The sequence below is a fragment of the Bidens hawaiensis genome, unplaced genomic scaffold (assembly GCF_021521415.1).
Source record: "Bidens hawaiensis isolate Kalapana, Puna unplaced genomic scaffold, B.hawaiensis_p1.1 tig00014424_1, whole genome shotgun sequence".
Classification (NCBI taxonomy): domain Eukaryota; kingdom Viridiplantae; phylum Streptophyta; class Magnoliopsida; order Asterales; family Asteraceae; genus Bidens; species Bidens hawaiensis.
Window position 1 is genome coordinate 428,559 of NW_027492254.1, and position 26,041 is coordinate 454,599.

The 26,041-nt window shown below is 36.4% G+C and overlaps 1 protein-coding gene and 1 long non-coding RNA gene across 2 annotated transcripts; both read left to right on the top strand.

Moving 5' to 3' along the window:
* The first annotated feature begins 3,926 nt into the window (after nucleotides 1-3,926).
* On the top strand, nucleotides 3,927-7,448 carry LOC143546708 (homeobox-leucine zipper protein HAT14-like). The gene is made up of 4 exons (XM_077038316.1): nucleotides 3,927-4,603; nucleotides 5,125-5,537; nucleotides 6,472-6,551; nucleotides 7,099-7,448. The coding sequence occupies exons 1-4, from the start codon at nucleotides 4,297-4,299 to the stop codon at nucleotides 7,367-7,369; spliced, it is 1,071 nt and encodes a 356-aa protein (XP_076894431.1). The 5' UTR covers nucleotides 3,927-4,296; the 3' UTR covers nucleotides 7,370-7,448.
* An 11,914-nt stretch (nucleotides 7,449-19,362) lies between these two features.
* On the top strand, nucleotides 19,363-20,566 carry LOC143546709 (uncharacterized). Its single transcript, XR_013137637.1, has 3 exons — nucleotides 19,363-19,508; nucleotides 20,375-20,480; nucleotides 20,520-20,566. It is a non-coding gene; the product is annotated as an uncharacterized LOC143546709 (long non-coding RNA).
* The last annotated feature ends 5,475 nt before the right edge of the window (nucleotides 20,567-26,041 follow it).

Sequence of the window (26,041 nt, forward strand, 5' to 3'; positions counted from 1 at the left end):
TGTAATATTGTTTATGTATTTGTTTGTTTAAAGCGAAGTTGTTGACAAGTTCGCTTAGGCGAACTTGTTAATCAAGCGAAGTTGTTAACAAGTTCGCCTAGGCGTACTTGTTGAACAAGCGAAGTTATGGACAACTTCGCCTGAGGCGAAGTTGTCGTGTATTTATATAGGTTACGGTTACTGTTTACGTAGTAGTTCAATTTACGTGTAATTCAGTGAGTCAAGTGACGTGAGGTCGAGAGTCTGTAAGTATCACGTGTTGAGTTATTAATATAACGTGAGTTTTGTTCGTATCGTATTCGTGTGTTTGTGTGCTTGTGTTCTACGTCCGTAACGATCTACACAGGGATTCCGCACCTGTGTATATCGGGATATCTCGTGTGATCCGTCCAGGGAACCTACACGAACAATTTAAGATTTAGGGTTACCATGATGTACTTATGAGACTTGGTTATTTCATTAAACAACTTTTCAGATTTTGTATAAGTTCTTTTATAAGACGACAACTGATTTACCTCAAGCAACAAGTCATCAGTGTTTCTAATGAGCGTTTCTACTTTATCAGTACAAGCTTAGGAGCATAAATGTTCGTGTACCTGAGGAGTTACTTGATGAGCTATGTTGTTTCCATTTACAATCTTCATTGATTCACCATCAGCAGCACTCTTAATAATATCATCTTTTGTGTTCTTCATTCCCTCTTGGCTCGAGCTCTTTGACAAAACCATTTCCGCAAAGTTGATTGGCACCATCAGCTCGCTTGAGCTTCCCAATCAGGCTCCCCAGTCGGTGTCAACATTGCTTTACCATCCGAGATTGAACTTCGATGCTTGATCCTCTTGGTCCCTTGATTCCTTATTGCTTTCTCATAAGTCACATCCACATTCTTTAGCTCGTTCACAGGCTTAAAAACTGTAGCATTTGCGCACTCCCTTGCAAAATGACTTGGCTCATTGCAGTTGTAGCACCACATGTTCTCTTTGTTGAACCCAATAGTGTTGTTTAAGCCCGTTCTTTGAAAACTCTTCTTTCCATATTTCTTGATAAGGTTCGTGGCTTTGTGAACTACCATGGCCATTTGAGACTTGATATCCATCTCCTCCGGGTCTAGCTGGCTTATCTCTGGAACACACTGGGGTAAAATTTGGTGGCATCAAGTTACCTTTAAGCAGTTCTTGGCCATGAAAGCATGAAACAGATTGATGTGACAATCATCAACGAGAGTAGTATGAGAATTGACCAGAGCTGATAGGTCGTGCACCTTTAAAGCTTGATTCACCATGCTCTAAATAGAGTTTTGATGAGAAAGATCACTTGAACTAGCACATGACACAAATGCTTGATTTCCTATTTCCTGAACACTTAAATGAAAGCCCTTAACAACGTCAGCAACATGAATACTCGGATGGACATGACTGAGAAAGGTTGTTCCTGTATTGGTTCTCGTGAACATGCCCACTTGATTCAATAAGCTCACATGATTAGACATTCTGAGTTTATCATTAATAGCATATGACCGAATGATTGAGATCAAATCAGTGATGGCGGTGTTATACATATCTCTTGTGCGTTTGATTGTTGTCGCATTGCTGTTCCAAGTGTAGGGAAGTGAGTTATGAAGTTTCTTGTTAATCTCAACAACTTCACGAATAATACCAACACTTCTCATCTTTATGTTCAACGCTTCAAACCGATCAATGATAGACTCGATGCTTTCACCTTGATTGTGGTTGAACATGTTAAATTCTCTGTTTAGCATTTCTTTCCTTGACTCCTCATGTCCAAGTTCCCTTCAAATTACTCGATAAGTCCTTCTCAAAGTTCTTGGGTGGTAGTACATTCTTTAACATGTTTGTGTAATCTTATTGTCTAAGCACATTGTCAAGTTACCAAATGCTTTCTGATCAACAGCCAATTGTTCTAGGTCATATGGAGTGAATGAACAAAGAGGTTTTTCAATTTCAACATCAGTTTGGTTTTTGATTTTAGGACGATAAGGACCCCCTTGACTAGATTTGATCATTCTCATATCTTGTGTGTGGACAAAGTTCATGAACCGGTATTTCCAATTGTTAAACTCCTCAAAACCGACCAACTTGGGTGGTTTGTTGTTTGAACCCGATTCATTGTTCATGAGGAGATAGTGTTTTTGGAGAGACTCTGCTTCGGAAACCATCTTAAAAGGTGTACAAAGATATGAACTTGAGAAGTTTCTAGTTGAACTTGCAAAAACTATTTGCAAATGAGAGAAATATTACGTAATTTGCGAGAAAGGGAGATGTTTTGCGAGTTTGGGTTGTTTTGCGAGATGGGACATATTTGCGAGATAAGGTTGATTTTCGTGATTGACTGATTTGCAAGATAGATTGATTTGCAAGTTACACTGATTTGCAAGACAGACTGATTTGCAAGTTAGAATGATTTGCAAGACAAACTGATTTGCAAGTTAGAATGATTTGCATGATAGATTGATTTGCAAGTTAAACTGATTTGCAAGTTAGACTGATTTGCAAGTTAAACTTATTTGTAAGATAGGCTAATTTTGCAAGATGTCAATCTTTAAATCTTCAAAACTTAAACACACTAACTTTCTTGATAAAAACCCGAAGAAGAAAGATCCGAGAACCTCAATAGTTGAGCAGAAGCTCTAATACCAATTGTAAATCTCGATATGGATCTAACAACTAATCTCGGATCAATCCATAAACTTGGTGAGCGAAAATCACAAAGTTTATTCGGATATCGGATCAAGAAAAACACCAACACATAAAAGAGAGAAAAAAAGAAGATCAAGAAGATGATTATTATTTCCAAGAGTGTTACCTAGTATATGGAGTATACCATGGTATTTATACTCCATACCTAGATTAATTACATCATGGGCCCAAATGGGCTTGTTACACCCAAAAGTGTCTTGTATCTGTACAATGATTAAACGGAAGCGAAAATAAACGACAATTTACATTTAATTAATAACTATCTAACACATAAACCTCCTATATTTAGCCCTACAAACGAAGTGTGGATTCAGACAATGAGGTGGCCAAGAGGAATAAAGAACCTATGCCGAAATGAAGAAAATAAATGTTAGTTTGCTTCGTGATTTTCCACCCAACTATGGATCTGTTGGAGAATCTAGCAAACATGAAATTGAAGAGTATGAGGAACCGGCAGGAGGAAGATCCAAGGGAAGATGCGTAGCATGTGATTATACTCAATGAAGACGTTGACTCGAATATTTTAATATTATTAGAAGGAAAGTAAATTTGGGTGGAGAACGTGACATGTTTACCCGCAAGTTTACCAGTTTTATGTCCGAGAAATTATGATATTTGCGGCCTATATTTTATAATATTTACTTTTAACCCAACAATTAACATTACGTGTAAACTTTATGACTATTTTTTAAAAAAATTGAGTGCTTTTACATTATTTTTTTTAATATGGATTAACTTTTAGAATATTTTTTTTTTTTTTGAATAATTTACTTTTAGGTTATTTTTGGATTGAAGTTACCTTTATAAGAAATTATAAGGTAAACTATTCAACATGTTGAACCTTCCGGTATAACTCGGTTCAACCAATTATACCATTTTTAACTCAATTCGATACAAGTAAAATACCGGGTTTTAAAACATTATGTGTGTGTATATATACACACACATACACACACCTCTAAAAAAATTTTCACATGTATCGGTTGACCCTTACAATTATAGTGTAGGTCCGCCCCTGAAGTCAGATTGGAACATTTTAAACAGATAATTACATTATCATTCTATCATAATCAAGTTTCAAGCATATTGTTCTTGTCCTATTCAATTGTGTGTATAAACAAAATGGTGTCCAAGAATCACTCGATGAATCAGAAGGCTAATATCAAGGGGCCATCAATATGCGTATTTCTAATTCCAAATATGATGTACATAAAAGAACTTAAAAAAAATTTAAAAGAATTGCAAAGTTGAGACTTGAGAGGCCCTTACATACAAAGTCATGAGTTATACCGTAGTAGCCCTATCTAAAACTATGACTGTTGATCCAACTTCAATTAGTGATAAAAGAAGATATATGTTTTAACTATCAAGGTATTATGGTTTAAAGAAAACAATATATCCCCAAAACCAAATGATTATGCCGAGGCCACCTTTGTTTAAACATTAAAATAACTTTGAACATAACTTCTGAAGAAAGATGTCTTTCTTGAAACTCCCATTTCCATAAATACTCACACCATACCCTCTCTTTATAAAAGTCTCCTGTTTATCATCATAGATTTCTAAAGGGAGAGACAGAATGGAGCTAGCTCTGAGCTTAGGAGACACGCGGAAGCCAACTTCGATTGCTAATCAAAGCAGATCACAGCAACAGAAGATGAAGGAATTAGGGTTTTGCATGGTCTTAGGAAGCAGCAGCCAGATTGATCAAGATCATCAGCATAAGAACTTGGAAGATGATGATAAAACAAATTGTTCTTCTTCATCATCAGATCCGCCGCCATTACAGCTTGATCTCCGCCCTTTCTCGCCATCTCTCCACCAACCTTCACCACCACCACCGCCGCCATCTTCTCACCGTCCTTTCCCATGGCTCTCTCAAATTTGTAAGTCCTTAACTTATTTCTTTTGAATTTCTACTGTCCAATCCTATCCAATTTGCTTTTCTTGCTACTTTTTTCTTTATGGTCTTAAAGAATTGCTTTAACATATTATTAGGGTAAGTGCACAACGACATACTCATAAAAGATACAAATTCTCACCTTTTATTTTTTATACTTTTTTTTTACAAAATCCACTATATTTCTGTTAATTCGCCGTCATTTTAATCAAGAGTATTTAAGCTAAGGGAGTTAATTTCTGCTAGCTTATTCAGAAGAAAAATATGTATCTAACCCTTTTCTTCTTGTATATAAGTTTTGATGTCCAATATAATTAGCTTTTGTGATATATCCTGTTGCATCATGTAATGAGTTATAACTATCTATTTGTGGGGATAACTCCAACTTCAACAATGGCATGTAAGCTAGGCATTAATTATTTTCTAGAATACCTAGCTTCTTTATTTTTGTGTTTTTGTTATTTTATACAACCTTCTTTATTAATGTGTGTAACCTTATTTGGACAGTAATAGGAGAACCAAGCTCTCAAACTAAACTGGGAAAAGGACTGGATGTGAAACCGCTAACAGCAGTATATAATCCCGACAATGGAGAAGAAGCAGCCCCCATTCAGTCTTCACCAAACGACAGTAATAGTGATACATCATCATTTCATATGGACTTCTCTTCCATTTTCAAGAGTAGCACTGGTAGCAGTAGATTTCCATCCATGAAACCCGATATGGAGTTTGTAAGGGGGAATATGGATTTTTTGGTGGATGTTTCAGAAAGAGATCAAAGAGTTTCTTCAAGACGAGGAGGGTATGGTGGAACTAGTGATGATGATGAAAACGGGTTGGGCCAAAAGAAGCTCCGACTCACTAAAGAACAGTCCGCTTTTCTTGAGGATAGCTTCAAAGAACACAATACCCTCAACCCTGTAAGTCTCTTCTTAGCTCTAAGATAATCAAAATACTTATATACTTGAAATCTTGTAATACCCTAAGCCTTGACTCTTGATACACTATTGTTAAACAAGTGATTATCATCAACAACTAGTTACCGAAGACAGCAATCAGTGCTCACTCAACTGGCATCCCAGATGATAGTTTGTCATTAATACTCATTTGTTTATTAAGACTGACTGAGCGTATGTCCAAACAAAAACGGATCAACCCTATCACCTGCACATAAAATGGATCTAGAGAGGTTGTATACTAGCTTGATTTTTGAAAAACAAAAAAAAAGAAAGAAAAATAAAGAGTAATTAGTGGTTCGATCGTATGCATATTTGCTCATAATATAAGAAATTTTTGGATGAACAAGTACACACCCTAACTAAAGAACAACTTTACTAAAAGTGGCATTAGTTCTCGAGAATACAAAAGAATGTTGACGTAGTCAACAATAGTCAAGACAATGCTATGTTTTGTACTCATAAATCATAATAGGGTACCCCTAGCCTCAATCCTTGTCTCTATTATGTTTTATTTATTTCAAGAGCATCATTAAGAATTGAATATCTCAAGCTCTAAGGGTGTTCTTCCTTCATACCAGCTTCGTCATCCTTCTCTCTCTCATCTCCCTCTTTCTTTACACAAACTTTGTCCGAGCACATCCTAGCACACGGTGTCTCCCTCACACACAACCAATCTTCTCTAGTACGGTGGCCTCCTACGGTCCTCCATACAAGTCAAAGGCGGCTGCATTGGAGATACGTATAGCCTAAATCTCAATGTGAATTAAACTACAAATTCATAAAATGTAATAGGTTAGATATATCTCCAATGAAAATATATGTACAATGTACAATGATAGTGATCATATATGTATATGGATCCGCATGTTTTTATTTAACAAATGATCTTTTGCAGAAACAAAAGCTAATTTTAGCAAACCAGTTGAGTCTTCGTCCACGACAAGTTGAGGTGTGGTTTCAAAACAGAAGGGCAAGGTAATAATTTTAATTTTAATTTAATGATAAAGATCTAGCTTATTATGTTGCTTGATGGTTTTTGATAATAGATAAAGATAAAAGCCGAAGCGATCGGTTCAAAACACTTTTATTGAATGAATTGAACTGCGTAACAATCACGAGTGCATCGACTTTCTTAAATAGAAAAACATCAAACGGCTAGAAACCTAAGAACCGGGCAAACCCTAACAACTTTGACCAGTCTTGTTTTGATTTTAAACAAACTATAAAACTTAAAACGCGTAAACCACACGTGCATGCATGTAGCTGACATGGAGTTGAATCACATTTTATCAATACCTTCCTAAAATATATTTGGCTTTGAGTTCATACATTGTGTAGCGAATTAGCTAGGTACGATCGATTACATCCACGGGATAAGTGGATAACATTTCATATTCTCATCCTTGGAATTTTATTTCATGGTCATATATTCTTAGAACATTTTAAAAGATTAACCTTGTTCTTATATTGAAATATGTTCTTCAAACATGTTTTTAAAAATTAAAAAACAAAGTTGTTGCAGGACAAAGTTGAAGCAGACTGAGGTGGATTGTGAGTATCTAAAGACATGTTGTGAAACCCTTACAGAAGAAAACAAGAGATTACAAAAGGAACTTCAAGAATTAAGAGCCATAAAAACTTCACAGCCATTTTACATGCAACTCCCAGCCACCACCCTCACCATGTGCCCTTCCTGTGAGCGAGTAGTCACCACCTCTTCCACCACCACTCCACCCAACACCACCACCACCACCACGGCAACGCCCCAACAACCCGCCAATGGCTGCCCGTGACACTCGCAATACATCAAGTATCATTATGTATTCTTGTCATTACCTTTTTCAAAGTCTTCTAGCTCATGGGAATCAGACTCTCTAAGTTAAAGAACATGGGGAACGTAGTCAAATGGTTTATATCTTAACTTACGATACGTTTATAAATCGTTTGCCTATATTTAACCATGTGTTCATTTTTTTTCTAGTTCGCCAGCTCTTTTACTTTAGCAATTGGAGGACGATGGTTTGATCAAGAATTTGGTATTGAAGAAGATAAGTTTTTTTTTTTTTCTCTTTTTGGAACGTGCATTGAGTCGGGTATGGTTGCTCTCTATATAATTTAGTTCATCTCATACCTCATATATTCAGTGTTCAAATAATCAATTGCTTGCCATAGTCTTAAATAAATTATCGTATGATTAATTACCATACCTTATTTGAAGTAGTGCTAACACCGTATTCTCTCTAGCATAGGTCTAGATGTCCACAAAAATTACATATATGTAAACATTGGTTTACAAATCTGTAAACGTTATCTTGATTCACAATTCTTTTTGTCAGCCACACTTGCTTCCTTCTTTTGTTCAATCCCAGCTTCCAAAATCGACTATTTTTTTTCCCAACCGCTTTCTTGACTTATTTTTTAATGGACAAACGTTCGTGAACTCGATGTTCCATCGCTAATGGATACTAATTAGGGTTTCGAATGGCACTGAGATAAACTGATGAAGTCGTGAACTCGTCAAGTATTATGTTATGTGGAATGTGTGCTTTAAATTCTGATTGTGGGATAGTGTGTTTTTATTAATAACTCTAAAAAAGGAATGAGCGGGAAAATGAAAAAATGGATGATTATTAAAGTGATAGACTAGTTGTCCCATATTAGTTTCTTTTATTGTGGAGCTGGTAAGATTAGATGATATGTTTTGTTTTTCTGATTAGTATTTATAAAAAAATGAGTAACATTAATAATACCAAAATATAGTGTTAGAAAAAAGAATAAAAAAGGTTAAGCTAAACATAACCCCCCCCACCACCCAACATAACATCCATTCCTTACTTGTCATATCCCTTCTCCGCTTTAATTTTCTTCAACAATTTTATTTGACATGTTACTAGTCTTTTAAAACCGGTTCAAACCGGATGGTTAAACCGAATTTCGCATAACAGATCAGTATTTTTGGTTGTTTGCTAGAACATCGTATCACCGGTTGTTGTTGTTTTTTTTTTCTAAAATACATGTTTTTACCGGCAAACCGGTTTTAATTCCGAGAAATTTTTGATATTTGCTGCCCATATTTTTTCTAAATTACTTTTAACCCAACAGTTAACATTAAGCGTGTAAACTTTAAGACTATTTGTTATTGATTGCTTTTATATTATTTTTAATATGGATTAACTTTTAGATTATTTTTTGTTATGAAATCATTTACTTTTGAGTTATTTTTTTATTGAAGTAGCATTTATAAGGTAAATTATTAAATCGGTTGAACCTCCCGGTATAACCCATCTCAATAGGTTGGATCATTTTTTAGTCCAATCCGGTACAAATTTTAAAACATCGTATATTACTATTCTCAACATTTTTTAAATTTTATGGTCTCTCTTTAAAAGTTTTATTTTTACTTTTTTTTATTTCAATGATTTGTTAATTTTCTTTTATTTTATTATTTTTCTTTTGTATGTGTTTGTTCCCCTTAATACTATTTATTATTATTACCAATGTTGATACATTATTATATTTACAAAACTATATATAAATTTGTGTGTATGTGAGAGAGTGAGAGTGGTACTAACATTGATACTATTAAATTAAAAATATAAATTAACAGTATTAACAATGATAATAATAGAAATAAATAATAATAACATAATAATTTTTAATTTGATATATACATGAAAACTATTAAGTAAAACAAAATGTTAGATAGACTAATATATATGTAATTAATGTTAAGTGTAAATAGTAATTAATTTGGCAAATTCAAATGAGGTGTATATTTAGTAAATCGTATAGGCTAAACAAGCCCCCCTAAGGATCGTATGTTGAACTGATCATTTCACAAAATCAAATTTGAAAGAATCAAATACTTCAAAAGTTATGCTTGAAATTAGGGATTACCTAATCAAACCATTATTTTGAAATCTGAAGTCGGTCATTAGTCGGAGGCGGAAAAAGTTGGTCAAAAGTCAGGCTAGACAGTCGGGCTAGGATTATCTTAAAATCAGTTAAAATTCGGGCTAGGCAGTCAAAAGTCGGACTAGTCGGTTAAAAGTCGACTAGACTACCATTTTAACGGGATTTATGTTTATTTTAACATATATATATATAATATGCAAAAATTAATTTTTTTAATATTTATCATGCACGAGTACTAACCAACGGGGCTTGCCCCAATGGCCAAGAACATGATGGATGACCCGGGAGTCCCGGGTTCGAATCCTGATTCCGACCGAATTTTTCCAGAGCTTTAAAAACCTGTCGTGCTTTCGGGCGGAGTGAGCAAACTGGGGTTTTACCGGGAACGACAAGCCAAACTTGGACGCCAGCGTGGATCCCGATCATGTCAACATAGCTAGCCTGAGTGGGGTGGTGGGGCGCGACTTGGTCGCGCAGTGCTAGCTTAACTATGAAAGTCACCGTTCAAAAAAAAATCATGCACGAGTACTCCCCGAAGACTCCGAATACTCTCAACTCCCTGGTCGGCGAACTAGGGTTCGCGTACCGACTTTTACAACCTTGAACAAAATACCAAATCTCTTTTCTATTTTGAAAATCGATAGTTAACTCGCATTTCAACCAAAATTAGACTCTCATCAGCCACCGGCATCCCACTGCCTCTTTACTTTGTTTTATGTTAAGCTTTCCATCACAATCAACCCACTTCGCTAACAGCCAAATCTGAACATCCACCATTTTCATCCCGATTTGAACAGACCTTCTCATATTGACTCCATTTAAAGAGAAGAGCATGACGAAGACCCTCAAATCAGTGGTGATGTTAGACATGGATCTGATGACCTACTAAGTGGGGAAGTTTAATTATTTTTTTAATTTTTGTAAGTTACACACATGGTCCCTCCAATTAAATGAAAATTAATTACACGAATAACCCGAAAGTTATAAAATAGTATGTTGATCAATTTAAATTAATTTCATAAACTCAGGTTTTTACTTTTACATTTGATTTGAAGAGCTTACCCAGGTATACCATGCCCATGGAATGAGAGGCCTTTATGGGATATTCAAACAACATATCAAGCACAATAGTAGTAAGTATAAGTGAAGCCAGTCCGGTAGGGTTAAGGTTCACTCACTCTGTAAATATGTCTCACTTTCATTAGTTAACTTTCAGGGCTTCTCTCTCTATAACAAACACACATGTATATAAACACACACACACACACAAGTTCTCTCTGAATTTTCATACATTTATGCATCAAGGAAAAACAATAATGGTTATAATGAAAATCGATATGAGCCGGAGGATTCTCTCTTTTCAAGATGAGACCAAAGTCCATTCGTAATATATAGTGAATTTCGGGTCTCAACAACGTCGACTAATAGTACTCTATTCGTTCCAATATTGCGCTTATTGCTACAATGTTCGTCTTCTTTCCAAACACATATGTTCTTTCAAGGTTTCGTGTACAAAATTGCTTTCAATGTGTTCCGTCTAACGATAGTCTAGCGCTGCTTACGCTCGGAGATTCTATATTCAAAGTACGCAATACAATCGAGAATGATACACAATTTACAGTTGATGACTCCTTGGTATTCATTCCTCAATAATGCCCGGTACATCTCATTTGGAATGAAACTGCTTACTCTGGAGAAGTTACGTTGCGTTCGGATTCAAGTCGTCTCCCTGTGGTTCACATTATGAAAATGCTCACAATGACTTTTTTATTATCACACATTTGTAAGTTAATTACAATCTATAAGCAAACTCACCAAATTAAAATATGTAGCTTAACATTTACTTTAGTTTTTACATAAATGATTTATTTACATCAACTGAATTTAGGATACGTTTTGCACAAACAATTAAGTCGTTCAAGCCAGCCAGGTCAATCAAGACGATCCGGTTGAGCTATCAGATCCATCAAATGAAGCCAATCAAGTCGGACCTTCATAACCATATACGCACTATTCTATGCAATGTTTTGAAACTAAGACCAAGCTGACTGTTTTAATCGGAAACCACTTGCCTTGCCGGTTAAGAATATATCAAAAAAAAATTTGAAAAAAAACATGTTGGTTTTGCAAGAACTAGAGACTAAACTGGAGAATTAAAACTCGTTTTGGTACAAAAATTAACCTAGCAAGGCCTAATATAGATAATTAGACGGGCATGCCTTTTGTTGAAGACGTGGAGATCGAGTTATTCCCCTTTTATAATGACTATCTCATTTTGTTTTCTATCACACCAATAATTTGGGACTAGACTAGCAGAACTAATCTCATATATTTTTCACTTAACAAGTTGGTATGTCTTTGATATTTTTGAGGACCTGACACACAATTTAGAGTCCTACTTGTTGGTGACCAACATACATGTAAGTGTTGCCTTGTTAGAGTGTCAATTGTGTCGGCCTAGTGAGTCTGATTTATATGTTATGAAATGCGCCAGAAAATCAACCTTTACATCGCTATACCTTCATCATTCAGAGATTGGATGTAAGTTATTTTTTTAACTTTTTTGGTAACAATTTATTACTCCTAAATACCACCTAATTTAATTCATACAGTTGTACAGTTCGTATTAGAGGGCATACATAGCGTGCAATGAGATTTGAAACAAATGTTACCTGATATTCATTGATGAGTCATCATTATCATCAAGTCACCACTAGATCATATTTGCCAATTTATGCATTATAGTGTTCATAGCATGTGTATGTATTATGATTGCAGCTATATCGTTCACGGTGTTATCATCATGTGTGATGTAATAGTTACTATAGAATAGGTTAAATCCTTGCCTCTTTCATTAACAATTAACCCTATATATAGTTATAATGAAATCTCCTATTTTAGGAGATATATCATACAATGAATACAAATTACAAAACCAAAATTATCGACATAATTATCGGCATAATAGTTGGCGTCTATTACACCCCCGCAGTCGAAGCGGGAGGCAAACGTATGCTTAGATTGGATCGAAAATCATCGAATAGAACCCGAGGAAGTCCTTTGGTGAATACGTCGGCAATCTGGAAGCGGGATGGCATGTGTAGTATTCGAACCAGGCCCTTTTGCACGTGCTCCCAGACGAAGTGAAGGTCGAGCACGATGTTTTTGATTCATTGATGCTGAACTGGGTTGCCCGATAGGTAAATTGCACTTACATGGTATCACCCTAACCGATCCTCCTATCTTCCCTCTTGAAACCCTACAGCCGCTTCATCCCCTCCAGCCGCCACCCTCTCATTCGATCTTCTCACCTTCTTTCAATGGCAAATCATAAGTTACACCCCCGCTGTGACTGTTTCCAACATCCGAGCCTGTCCCTATCATGTTGGACAACGAAGCCGCTGACTATAATACATGGGCTGAACTTTTTCAGATCCACTATACGGCATACCTTGTCGCCGACCACTTTCAGCCCCGTGTTGAACCAGCCACTACCTCCTCTACCGACAAGGAAAAACAATCGGCCGACTCCCATGCCGAATCTTGGGAACGACTGGATGCCATAGTCCTCCGATGGATCTATGGCACAATATCCACCAACCTCCTCAAAACCATCATCAAGAAGCGCACCACCGCTTACGATGCTTGGAAGGCTATCGGAAATCTCTTTCAAGACAACAAAGCCACCCGAGCCCTTCTTCTCAAACAAAAGTTTGCCAACACCCGTCTTGAAATTTTTTCATCCATGCATGAATATTGTCAAGAACTCAAAGTTTTGGCCGATCAATTGAACAACGTCGATGCCCCAGTTGATGAAAGAGATCTCGTTTTACAAACAATAAACGGCCTCACCGACCAATACGAAACCGTTGGCATTGTTCTTCAAAACACCAAACCCTTACCTTCCTTCTTTGAGGTCCGGTCCCAACTATGCATGAATGAAACCACCAAATCCAATCAAGCCAATCACTCCGCGCAACAAGCAGCCACCGCCCTCCTTGTTCACGGTCAACCTCGCTCCCCTTCGACGACCCCCAACACCACGACATCCCAACCCACAGCAAAAAATACCCGCAGTCGTGGCCGTTCCCGTGGCAGAGGTCGGTCCACTTCATCTCAACAAAACCGATCCAGGGGGCCCAACCATAATTACCCAGCCCAATCCCAACACCCATATATCATATTTCCAAACAATTGGGCCAACACACAGTAGGCCGCTCTCCTAAACAACTCCTACAGCCCACAACCCACCCCCCCCCCCCTTCCCTGCCCTTGCCCGACCACCCTTGGCCCAACAATTCACAAGGCATTCTGGGCCCCGACCCGCATACTCCCACATGGCAACCTACAGCCCAATTACGCCGACAGATATTGCACATGCCCTCTACACTCTCTCCATGAGTCAGTCATCCGATCCGGTTGGTTACATGGACACGGGCGCCTCGGGTCACATGGAACAACCAGGTATGAATTCCCCGTCGTTCATCGTTTGTAAACATATATACGTCTCTCTCAAACAGCCATATCCAGGTTAGTTTAAAATCTAAAATGTGAATTCAGTTATTATCTTGGAGTTACATTAATTTTATGTATAAATATTTCAAATTATGACAGATACTTCAGTCATGGTATGTGGAAATAAGGTAGACAACTACCGATTTAGAGAATTGGATCCTTGGATGGTGGCTTCGGTTACCGGCTTGCAATATTTCGAACAATCGGCACTAGCAAACTATAACTTCGAGAATATATTCTTTATTGATCCGCAAGCTTTGATATAGTTTAGTTATAGTGCATCACTAGTTTTGTGATTATTATTAAGTCATGCGGTCCAAGTGTGTGATAAAGTGTCTCGTTGAGTTAATACCTCCTAAGTCATGTAGCATATATTCTAATCTGTTGTCGGTTACAATTACGTGTAAGTTATTTTGTACAATCACCTGTTAGATTTTTAACAATTTCTAATTCACGATGGATTGAATCAGAGTTAAGTTGTTTTGAGATAATATTCTTATGCAAAGTATGCTATAATGGTGCTTCAATATCATGATATTTTTAACTTAAAACCAAGTCATGAAAATCAATTTCAATAAAACTTTATAAAGTGATCATGCAAGATTTCACATTATAAACCATTCGAACTAGTATTTTAGCCACACGAATAATGACATAAGTATGTTTTTCTTTTCATTCTAAAAAAATGTAATAAATTGTATTTAAACGATTAACTATAAACATATAACAAAATATAGACATTGTCATGAACATCGCATCATACGAGAACAACAAGCATGATTGGAACACCACAATAGTAGGGATGAGCAAATGGTATCGGGTAATGAAGCGGTTCCGAAACAGGTACCATTGATACCGATTCGGTAGAAACTATTTGAGGTTTTAGGACCGATATGGTACCGATACAGTTTGGTACTGATATTTATCGAAATGTTGCCTATGGTGGGTGCCACTAATATTGTACCGTATCGGTACCCCCGGCACCAAATTTTTAAAAATAATTGGATCGGGAAATTCGAGATCGATACCGGCCACTAATGGTATGGTCCGAGCTCATCCTTACACAATAGCATTAACAATTTATATTAGCCCAACAGCATAGCAACACATTATTTCATTTCATATCAGCCCTATCATATATTTACACAACTATAGTGATTTACATACAATTTTTACATAAATAAATCACGCAACTATATCAAAGCCATGGAATTAACTAAAAAGATAAAAATAATAACTATCAATAACAACAATCTTCTTGCTAAGTATGCAAATCGAGATCAAGAATTCCGGGGGAACACACAAGCCAAACTCTGAAGCCAGCATGGGTCCGGTTAAGACAACTTGGCCAGAGTGGGGCATCGGAACTCTCCAAATTTGAAGAGTCCGATAGCCTAAATACAAGAAAGTCGTCATTCTAAAAAATATCTTCTATTTTTACTTGGCTTATTCTTGCCTCTGGTGATTGTTGAAAATAAGTAGAAAGGTGCAAGTTTGCCGAGCCTTTTGACACACAATTCATGAAAGATTTTCTAGGCAATGGCGGCTTATCAGCATAGTAATGTGCGGAAGCAGGGCCGCTGACCATAGACTTGTCAACAGACGATCATGATAATCGTTCTGCTTCTTTTATTCTCGTTGTAATCTTCAAAATCTCAAACTTGAGCTCTTGGTTTTCTTTTTTCAACCACGAGAGCTCGTCATTAATGGTTGTTTCTTGTTCTTTAGTTGAGCCACATGTTCGATTGCTATTAGACCACCATCCATGTTGTCTCGTAACCGTTGTTCATAGTAAAGAACTTGAACTTAAGCCTGCACAACCGTCCACGGTCCTCCTTTCATGTACCTGCAACCACTTACACTCCTGTTACATAAGGTCGGCCACCACCTTCCCATTATCCCCCCCAAACCCATTCTAATGTTCAATTCAAATTCAATCTCATCCCATGATCACTTTCAATTAATGTTAAAGTCTTTCATGTGTTAAAGGTTGCCCTTTCGAATAACCCTCATATCATTAATGTTGAAGGATGCCATTTGTTATGTGAAGTGACGATAAATTGCGCATGACTTTACAAATAAGGTGACTTGAGTATTTGACAGCCATATGATAAATTGCTTATTTTTTACAATAAACAACAAATGCTATTTTATTTATAACTTGTGTCTTTGAATTTCATTGTTATGAACTTTGTAATGACTTTGTGTGATAGTAAGCACGCATAGGTTAATTTGTTTTAACCTTTTTTATAGATTCATGCTTTTTTATTTTGATTTGTTTAACCTTAAATCCTAAATAAAATATGTAAACACATTATGAGATTACCAAGTAGACTATAATCAAATATTCTATCAAATTGCAACGTTAGGGAGAATATTCTATATACCTTCACCAAGTCCCTCCATATTTTGGTAAGGGTAGTGAGGGTGGGAGCGAGTAGTGACATGAGGGTAGTCCGGGACTCCGGGTAGTTTAGCAAAACAACCAATTAGGCCTTCAGTAGTTCACGCGTTTTGCCGGCGTTTTCGGGTATAACGCTTGGGGCACCCCCCCCCTCCCCTGCGTTTTGGCCATTTTTTTCCCAAGCGTTTTACATACATAACACATATGTGGTACCATTTTCAAAAAATATATCCGTTGTAATTAAAAAAAAAACTTTTTAAAATATTAACACAAATATACTATAAAAACAAACTCAAACCGCAATTTTTTTACACAATTCAACTACTTTTGTATCACATATTTTTTACACAATTCTACTACTACCAAAATGTTCTCGGTTTCGGTCAATATGCCCGACAAGGCAACGCAAACAATCCTGGCCCGAATAATCCACAGTCGAACCCATCTACCGTCCCAATGCCAACAGTCCCCGTCCCTCAATCTTCGTATCCGTTCAAAACGCATATAGCCACGTACATGCAATATCTAAGTTTCGGAGCCCCTAACCTAAATACGGTGCCCGGTTTCCAAAAGCCAACCACAAACATGATGGCCGGTTCGGGTTCCCAACCTGATGACGAGACGATGACAGAGACACAAATCAACCTGGAGCCACAGCCCGTCCCGGAGACTCGCAGCGGTTCGAGCCAACGTGGACGTCCGAGAAAACACGTAAAGAAATCCGCCGGCGAAGCTCGGGCTAAAAAGAACAATATACCATGGACTATCGACGAGTGTGAACTATTGCTCGTGCTTGGTGCGTGATATCGGAAGATCCCGAGTGCGGTAAGTTTAAAAAAAATATTTTTTTTAAATTTCTTAGAACAAACATTGAACTTGTAATGTTTTTATTTTTTATAGCGAACTTTCAAGCGTCGGGCGTATTTTGGAACAAAATTAAAGAGTGGTTCCACGAATTTGGCGGAGACTCGCGTCGAGAAAAAGATTCCTTACTGTCGAAATGGAACGATATAAGCACCAGATGCACGGCTTACCATACAGTTCACTCTCGGATGACTCGAACGTGGAGTAACGGTGTTTTTGACGCGAAAATCATGGAAAGGGCGTTGAAAAAGTATCAACATAAGGTCTCGGGGACCTTCAATTACGTTAGCATTTGGAAAGAACAACTAAGGTTTCACCTAAAATGGGGCCCGGTTATAGAGGCCGACACCGAAAGTGATAAGCCTAAAAAAAGGTCTAAAACATCGTCTTCGGTTGATCCAGAAACTTCAACTTAAGCGATAATGAAGCCCGGAATCCCTATGTGGATAAACCTGAGATGCCTCGACCAGGTGGTAGAAGAAGCAAGGGAAAGGGGAAAGGGGTCGCATCGTCTTCGGCAATGGGTTCGAATGCCGAAATAGAAAGTCATTTCAAAGAAATGAACATTCAACTCAAAGATATACAAGAACTTGGAGTTAAACCTCTTCAAGTAAATTTGGATGCTGTCTAAGTACTTAAAAGGAATGAATTGGACCACGACATTGGGGTGGAAGAGTTATGACTACACCCTGTTGTTGTAAAAAAACCATAACTCTGACTGAACGCCACATGACGCACAACGTTTATGGGTGGAGAGTTATGATTACACATAGTCTAATAATTATTATTTTTTTATATCTGTTTATTTCGGATTTAATTTATGAAAAAAGCATTAACGCATTAGTATATATATTAAAAAGAGGATTTTCTCCCTTTCACAAAAACACTATTCATTTTACTATTCAATTTAATAATATTTTATTATATTTTATTTTCTTATTAATTAACTTTACTATATATTTAAACACTGTTCATTTTACTATTCAATTTGATAATATTTTAATTTCTTATTAATTAACTTTACTATATTTTATTATCTATATTTATATATATTCTAACTTTTAAAAAAAATACATAAAGATATATACACTATCACTTGGTTTTATTAACTTTACTTATTTTTTTTTCAACTAATTAAAAACATTTAACAAACAAATATTTTAAACTTTAAACTTAGGCAAGTGTCGGTTTTACATGTTTTATTTGTCGGTTAAACTATTTTTTTTAACTTTGTTTTCGTATTTTTTATAGTTGGTCTTACAATGATAGAAAGTTTTATCATGATTTAAAAATATCCCGTCATGACATGTTTTTATATCCACGTTTCGACGTTTGCGCCTTTAAAATATGTTTTTTTTCCTTACAAATTCATGTTTACGAATTAATGTTTGTGCCACGATACTAGCAAAATTTGCATCGGTTCACAACTATAACGTTCCGGTTTTTTGGTTTCACATATGATAATTTGTTGTATTTTGGCATTGAAAGGTTTATTTCTTTTGTTTAGTTTCAATGTTGTAACTGATACACGATGAATTTGCATCAACTCGCAACACGTTCGTGGTTTAACGTTTCTATGTATGTTTTTTCTCCGGCTCAATGGTCCTAAATCCTAGTTATTATTAATAAGAGCCACAACGTTCATACATTAACTATTAAGTTGGTTAAGGAAACAGAGAAACGTACTTCAATTATTCTAGTACGTCTTCCTCCGGACGGACTTTTAATTATAATCAACCATACAAAGGGAAACGAAGAAACAAACGTGCGTACGTAAAAGAATTATACCCACAGCTGACCTGGCAAAAGACACCAACGACATCCACATCTTCGCTTGTCAACAAAAGATAAAAAAAAACTGTTGGGTAACGGTTTAAAGCTGCTGCTGCTGCTTCTCGTTACCGCGGAATTAATAACCGATTCGACAGACGTCCAAGTCAGGTCCTTACCATGAGAATAGGAGTCGGTTATCTGTGTTCCAACTTCGGCTGTGTCAGAGATGTTGGTGCCCGAATAGTCCGTGTACAGACGCACCGTCTGCCACCAATCGGAGACGGAGGGCGAGGAGGAGTACTGATGTTTGGAGCCTGAGATAGAGTTTATGAACTCTGTTATGGTCTCTTTCTGGTGGGTCCTCCAAGATCCATACCAAATAATATTAACACTGATGGCTTTGCCGTTGAGCAGAGCTCCATTATGGTACTGCAGCTCACGGTCTACATCAATACTAACCAGTGGCGGACCCAGGATTTTTTGACAACGGGGTCCTATTTTTTTCAGTGTTCAAACTTTTCGGGTCAGGTCGGGTCGAGACGAGAAACATAATAAAAAACAATATCATAATAAAACACACATAATATACGACATCATTCAAAACGATAAAGAAACATTACAAATTCTTAAAGTTGTTTCAAAACGAGGGCTCAAACTTTCTTTTTAATGATTCTTGCATAATTAGCTCTAAATTTCAAGTTTTTAAGAAAACTAAGTCACAATCTAACAACAATATACAACATACAATAACCAATATGAGTATAATTATATAAAAACTCAAATCAACTAATTAGCCCTAAAATTACCTTTAGTATGAGACAAAATCGGAGGAAACAAAGACATATAAGACCAGAGAGGGGTGAACTGTGGCTGGAGAGAGGCGGAGGCTGGCGGAGATGGGCGGAGGCCGGAAAATCTGAGAGGGTCGTGAGTTAGGGTTGAGCAGTGGGTTTGAGGTGTGTGGTGGAATATGCTAATTCTTAATTTTGTTATGTCGCTGTATGTTTTTGAATGTCTGATAAAGTTGGGATAAGTTAACACCCAAATGCCAAAAGTCCAAAACTAATATTGAGTTTATCAAAAAAAAAAAAAGCGAAAAACATAAAAAACGAAGCAGCCAAGTCTCGAACTCACGTTTTCCGCATGGAAAAGCAAGAGAGTTTCCATCAGGCTGGAAGAGTAATGTGGATATGGGGTCCAAGACCAACTACTAATTCTTATGGGGTCCTTAAAAAATTTATGATATCGCTTATAAGAAATTTTTAAAAAACATTGGTATCCCGGGACACCGATGGTTACTACGTGGGTCCGCCCCTGATACTAACAGCCGAAGGTGAAGCAGAATTAATTACATACATCATCAGGGTGGCCAGGATCAACATGATCATGGTTAGGGAGGACATGATCATTTATGATTAAGAGATGAGATCAGAGTGAGGATGAGTATGAATATGATGAATATGAGATCAGAGGGAGGACATGATCATATAGAAGAGTGAGGATGAGTATGAATATGAATTAGATCTCAATTTACAAACAAACGAGGGAACGATATATATGTCATATCACAATTAATGAAATTGATGGCCACCACCACATGATGTCGCATATATACGTGTCACCATTATATATATGTATATATATAGAAGAGAAGTTTGGTGTCGCTAATTAATCAAGTTGCGGCACCAAACTTGTCCATACAATTTTGTTTTTCTTTTGCAGTATTGGTAGCATAGCGAATATAACGAGAACTGACCTAATGTCAATTTTTATTTACGTAACGAAAACAGACTGAATTCGTGTAAACTCACTGCATGAACGTCCGGGACTGATAATGCTAAGGTTTTGATGTCATTTGGTTTTTTTGTTTTAGTTCTGTTACCATAACGAATGTAACGAAAACCGACCGGATGCCTATTTTCTTTTTTGTTTTTTGTTTTAGTTCCGGCACTGTAACAAACGAGAAAGAAACCGACCAAATTCGCGTAAAGTCACTGCCTTTTGTTTTAGTTCCAGTACTACCGTAACGAAAATCGACCAACTGTCATCTTTGTTTTGGTTATGGTATCGTAAGAAACCGAATGAATTCACGTCAACTTATCATCTCAACTTTCAAGACCGCCACCACTCAGAGTTTACCTGCCCGCCGGGTAAATTCCTAGTTCGATTTAATGAGAATCAATGGATGGCAATGGGCCACTCAATAGATAGGAAGATCTAAGGCAAAAAATTAAGTTCACACGGGTCATTAAAGTATGAGAAATAGCTAATGGATAGGCCCAATCAAGATCACTAACACCATTCAAGTTCACACTTTCTCCCTGCCCATTCAATTTGCATTAGGAGTTTTAAAAAGAATTGGTGTACCTCTCCATCAAGAGTATAGGGGATTATATTCTGTTTTGGTTGGTATCTAATTATCCATTATTTATTTATTTTCGTTTTTCAGCTTCTTATTGAAGTTGTTTTCGTGGTTAATGGAAGTATATGTTGCTCCTTAAATTAACATGCCTTAAAAGATTGCACCTGAACACACAAAATCGCACTTAAAATTTAATCGGATGTAAACTACACTAGCCCGGCGTAGCATAGCCGCCTTAGCTCTCAGTGTAGAAGTCGGCGTAAACAGATGGCTTCAGACGTAGGATTGATGACCAACGTATTCTACGCTTAAACTAGCGTAGGCTGCGCCACCTACAACTCGATTCCACCGGTTTAACATGCTATTTTCTCAATCCCCAATATATACATGATATTTTAATTAAAAAATAAATAAGTTTTAAACACATCTCATGAATATACTCACAATCTTATAGCATTTGTAACCCATCCATCAAATCCTCCTCTATCATTAATATATAGATATATTATTCAAAACACACTATACATCTTCCAATGTTTCGCTCTCTATCTCTAAATTATATTAAAAGAAAATAACAAAAATAAAATTGCTACAATATAGCTTTTTATATATATATGAAATGTTACTATGTATCCTCCATCAAACTGTTATAAGTACATAAAACAAGAAATCTAATGAAATGGGTGTATGTTAGTAGGATAAAGATAATAATGTTGGATGAGATGTGGATGGTTTTTTTAAAACGAGACATAATTTTGAAAAATGTGATGTTTAGTTAAACTAGAGAATTCACAACACTTCATCTATAATGTTGTGAGTGAGATCTCTATATTGTCAGGATAAATTATAAGTGGTAATATTAATGATCTAGATTTTGATGTAGCCGGTTTATCGGTGGTGTTTTACTTCATTGACTTCATTAGTGATACGTGAAGTTTAGTTAAATTAGAGAATTCACAACACTCTCCGACTAGCGGACATTATTGTGTTTGGATGGGCGGGGGGGGGGGGGGGGGGGGCGCGAATCATGTTTGTGTGGACCTTACTAGAGTGTCCCCTTTTGTCGATCTTAAGTGTAACATTCGTTTGTTTTCAAACCCGAAAACCCGACCCATTTTTAAATTTTGATACTTTTCGGATCCACAATTATTACTAAAATCTCCTGCATTTATTGAGTATTTGGTTGTGTTATTTAATTGTTTATAATTATTGGTGTTCTTCAAGACGAGTCAACCACCTTCTTCTCATCCTCTCCAAATCCCGCCCTTTGACTCGTTTTTGCAAGTCTTGTATGAACTTAGATTGTTTTTCTTGTTGATAATTAACTTCCTCCCTCATTCACCAAATTGGATCAAAACCTAATTAATTTGGTGATTATTATTGCTTAAGACTAGCCTTATGACGAGCTTATGCAATTAATCACTTCAACCTTGTTATTAACGATTTGAAAAACTTCTACAAATTATTTACCACAACACTTTACACTCTCAATTATGTTCTTGCTTTTCAATTGGTGCTAAAATCCAAGTTTGACCAAGAAAGTAAAACTGATCAAGTTCTTCTTTCTTCTTTGATATTCAATTCTTGGGTAATTATTGTTTTATTTCGTACGACATATCATGTGATCATCATGTTGTCACTATAAATTAACAACGGTGATTGTATTTTCACTATCGCTCGTCGACACGCTAATGTTCGGCTAACAAAGTTTTATGTTAAAAACTAACTTTTGCAAAACTAATAAATAAGACTAAGATTTTCCAACATGCCACGCCATCTTATTATTTCAAACATGTTAGACATAAACCCGAATCAAAACCAAGTTCATGTTTGACCAAAAACTTGAACCACTCGTTAAACGTGTTTTATTAAATAACATTCGGTTCAGAAACGAACTGAACTCATTAAAATTAACTAATAGTTATCATAACCTTTCCCTTTTTTTTCTAACTAAAATAAATTGATAAAAAAATCAAATAACTAACCAATCTAAATTACATCTATATTATTGCGAGTCAAATGGACCAATTTAAATTACCTCATAAGTATGAATAATTTTTATCTTTTCTTAATAAAAACAATTGCTGTGTTGTCACACCATGGTACAAGTTTACAACAAAACTCTGCTTGCTAGCTTTAAAGACTCAACTTTCCCTATGGGATGATGATAATGTTTTACAATGGTTGCTAGCTCTGCTTGCTAGCTTTAAAGATTTAACTTTCTATAGTGGTGTATGGATGTTCTTACAAATATAGGATACAAGGACAAGGCCACATGTAAATGGCCCACGCACTTATTAAAATATAATCTCTTTCATATCAAAAGTTGATGCCTTTTACCTTGCGTGTCAATCCCTCTGGATGGAGGCTGATTACTTGTATCTCCACCAGATTCAATCAGCAAAATATCTGCTTTTGTTTTTTTCATAAATAAATATATCCGTGTATATTGGACACTAACATAATTAGTAAATAAAAAGTAAATTAACATTAGAAAACTTCTACAAAGAAATTACGAAGTAGCATCTTCTTCTATGGATTTCTTTAATATTAACGTATATTTGGTAATGAAAAATTGAAAGATGATATATTTATGAATATATATACGTGTATATCTCAAAATATACATGTTAGGTCACGAATAATCTGTACTAAGTATGTGTTATCCTGGGACGCGGCTGAATCAGTTATCCTGGATACAAGTTCCAGAATTGAGTCAGGATCAAGGAACCTCGGTATTTGTTATTACTAACGGTTGTTTCCTATGTGTAGGTTTAAGTTTGATATGTATAACGGCTGGAAGACCTAGTCTACCTATTTACTAGCTACTGGACTCATTCAGCACGTGGTCAAAGAGTTGGAAACGGCTAGTGGGTGAGTGGCACAAAAATATGATTAGTTGTTATTTATCTTTTTTGTTATTAATTGAGATTATGGTCAGCTAGTTAATCACTTCACACACATTAGCCATATTCAGATGTCTCTCTAGCAATACACACACATAGAAATCATTGTATTACTGATCATAATCTCCCCCATTGTAACCCGATTTTTTATTAATAAAACTGGTGATAGACGATTTGTCATCACCCGGGGTTTTTGTGCCGGCGATCTGACCAAGATCAAGGGCTTTTCCTCGCAACAAATCATTGTGTTCTTGTTTGCATTCATTTCATATTCGTTATTATCATACAAGCACTAAACCTCAACTTACAAATTTGGTTACATTATCCTTAATCGATTTTTGACCAAAACAATACCCATATACATTTATTTAGGAATATTTTATAATTAAATTCGATGGGTGGGAAAGTTATGTTAATAAAACATATTAAAACCTTGCGTAGTGGGGTCCTTCCACACTCAGGGCACCCCAATGTGTCGGGGAACACCGCCTTCCCCGGGGCGCTTTGAAAAGGGGGGGGGGGGGCACTTCATAAATCGTCGGGGTGAGTATGGTGGTGATCAACATAGCCGTTACCAACGGCTAGAATAAAAAAACATTTTATTTATTAAACACTATTCTCTATATAATCAAACAAATCAAATTCATTAAAACACTACTTATATTTTCATTCTCTACCAAAATCAAAACAAAAATTCTTCAATTCTCTACTCACTATGAATTCATTCGACCCTTCCACGTTAGATTTTGGACAATTTGCAGCCAACCAACGCACGAACACCACCCAACCGAACACTACTCAACCGAACAACACCCAAGCGAGCAAGCAACCCCCCAACTTCCCGGCCGGTTTTAATTTCGACCCTAATATGTTGCCATACATGTAATATTTAGGGATGTCCACCAACGTACAAGTTGGTGTTTTTTACCCGCAGACTCATCCGAACTTCCCGTTGACACAGGACGAGACAGTGCCCAAGACGCAACCCTATCCAGTGTTTCAAGACGAGCCGTAGATACAACCCGGTTCGAGCAAATTTAGAAATGTTGGATCGAGAAAAGAAGGATGAGAACGGTCACACAAAAAGAAAGACGTGACCGAGCCTCGTACTAAAAAACAACTATGCTATGGACCCCCGAGAAGTATTTAACCTTTTCCCCACCACAACCCACCGTTGTCCACCATCTACCACCACTGTCTACCAATAGCATCGTCCACCACCGTCCATTACCACCATCACCATCCACCACCAACAACCGCAGTTCGCATACTAGAACTAATTTATTTTATCAGTTTACAGATGTTAAAAGAAAATAAACAATTTTCATCTTGCAGACTGCATAGGTTTAGCGCTACAACTCTTTTTCTACTGATATTTGCATATGTAGTCCGCAGACTATAGACATTTGCATCTGAAAGATAAACAACACCTAAGTCTTTAACTTAGATAGGTGAGGTGTACATTTGAACCTCTCTTACCCTAAATTGGTAATCTTGTATTAATCTCAAATGTATTTATATATGTTGACACTTTATTTTTTAAGGGTAAATTACAGTTTTTTTCCCTTAGTAATTTTTGTTCTTTTAAGGGTTTTGTAAAACTTCTTTTTCTCTCATTTTAAAACGGGTTTCGGCTAGGGATCATATACACATTTAGATTTTGTTAAATTTGAAACCCTCTTATAATTACAATAATTAAGTAAAATTATTTTTGTTTCATATTAAA

Bases quoted from the DNA above. Each gene is read 5' to 3' on its own strand.
- LOC143546708 (XM_077038316.1), top strand. From the start codon at position 4,297: ATGGAGCTAGCTCTGAGCTTAGGAGACACGCGGAAGCCAACTTCGATT. The intron at 4,604-5,124 runs GTAAGTCCTTAA...TTATTTGGACAG, and splicing joins CCCATGGCTCTCTCAAATTT to TAATAGGAGAACCAAGCTCT. The intron at 6,552-7,098 runs GTAATAATTTTA...AAGTTGTTGCAG, and splicing joins TTTCAAAACAGAAGGGCAAG to GACAAAGTTGAAGCAGACTG.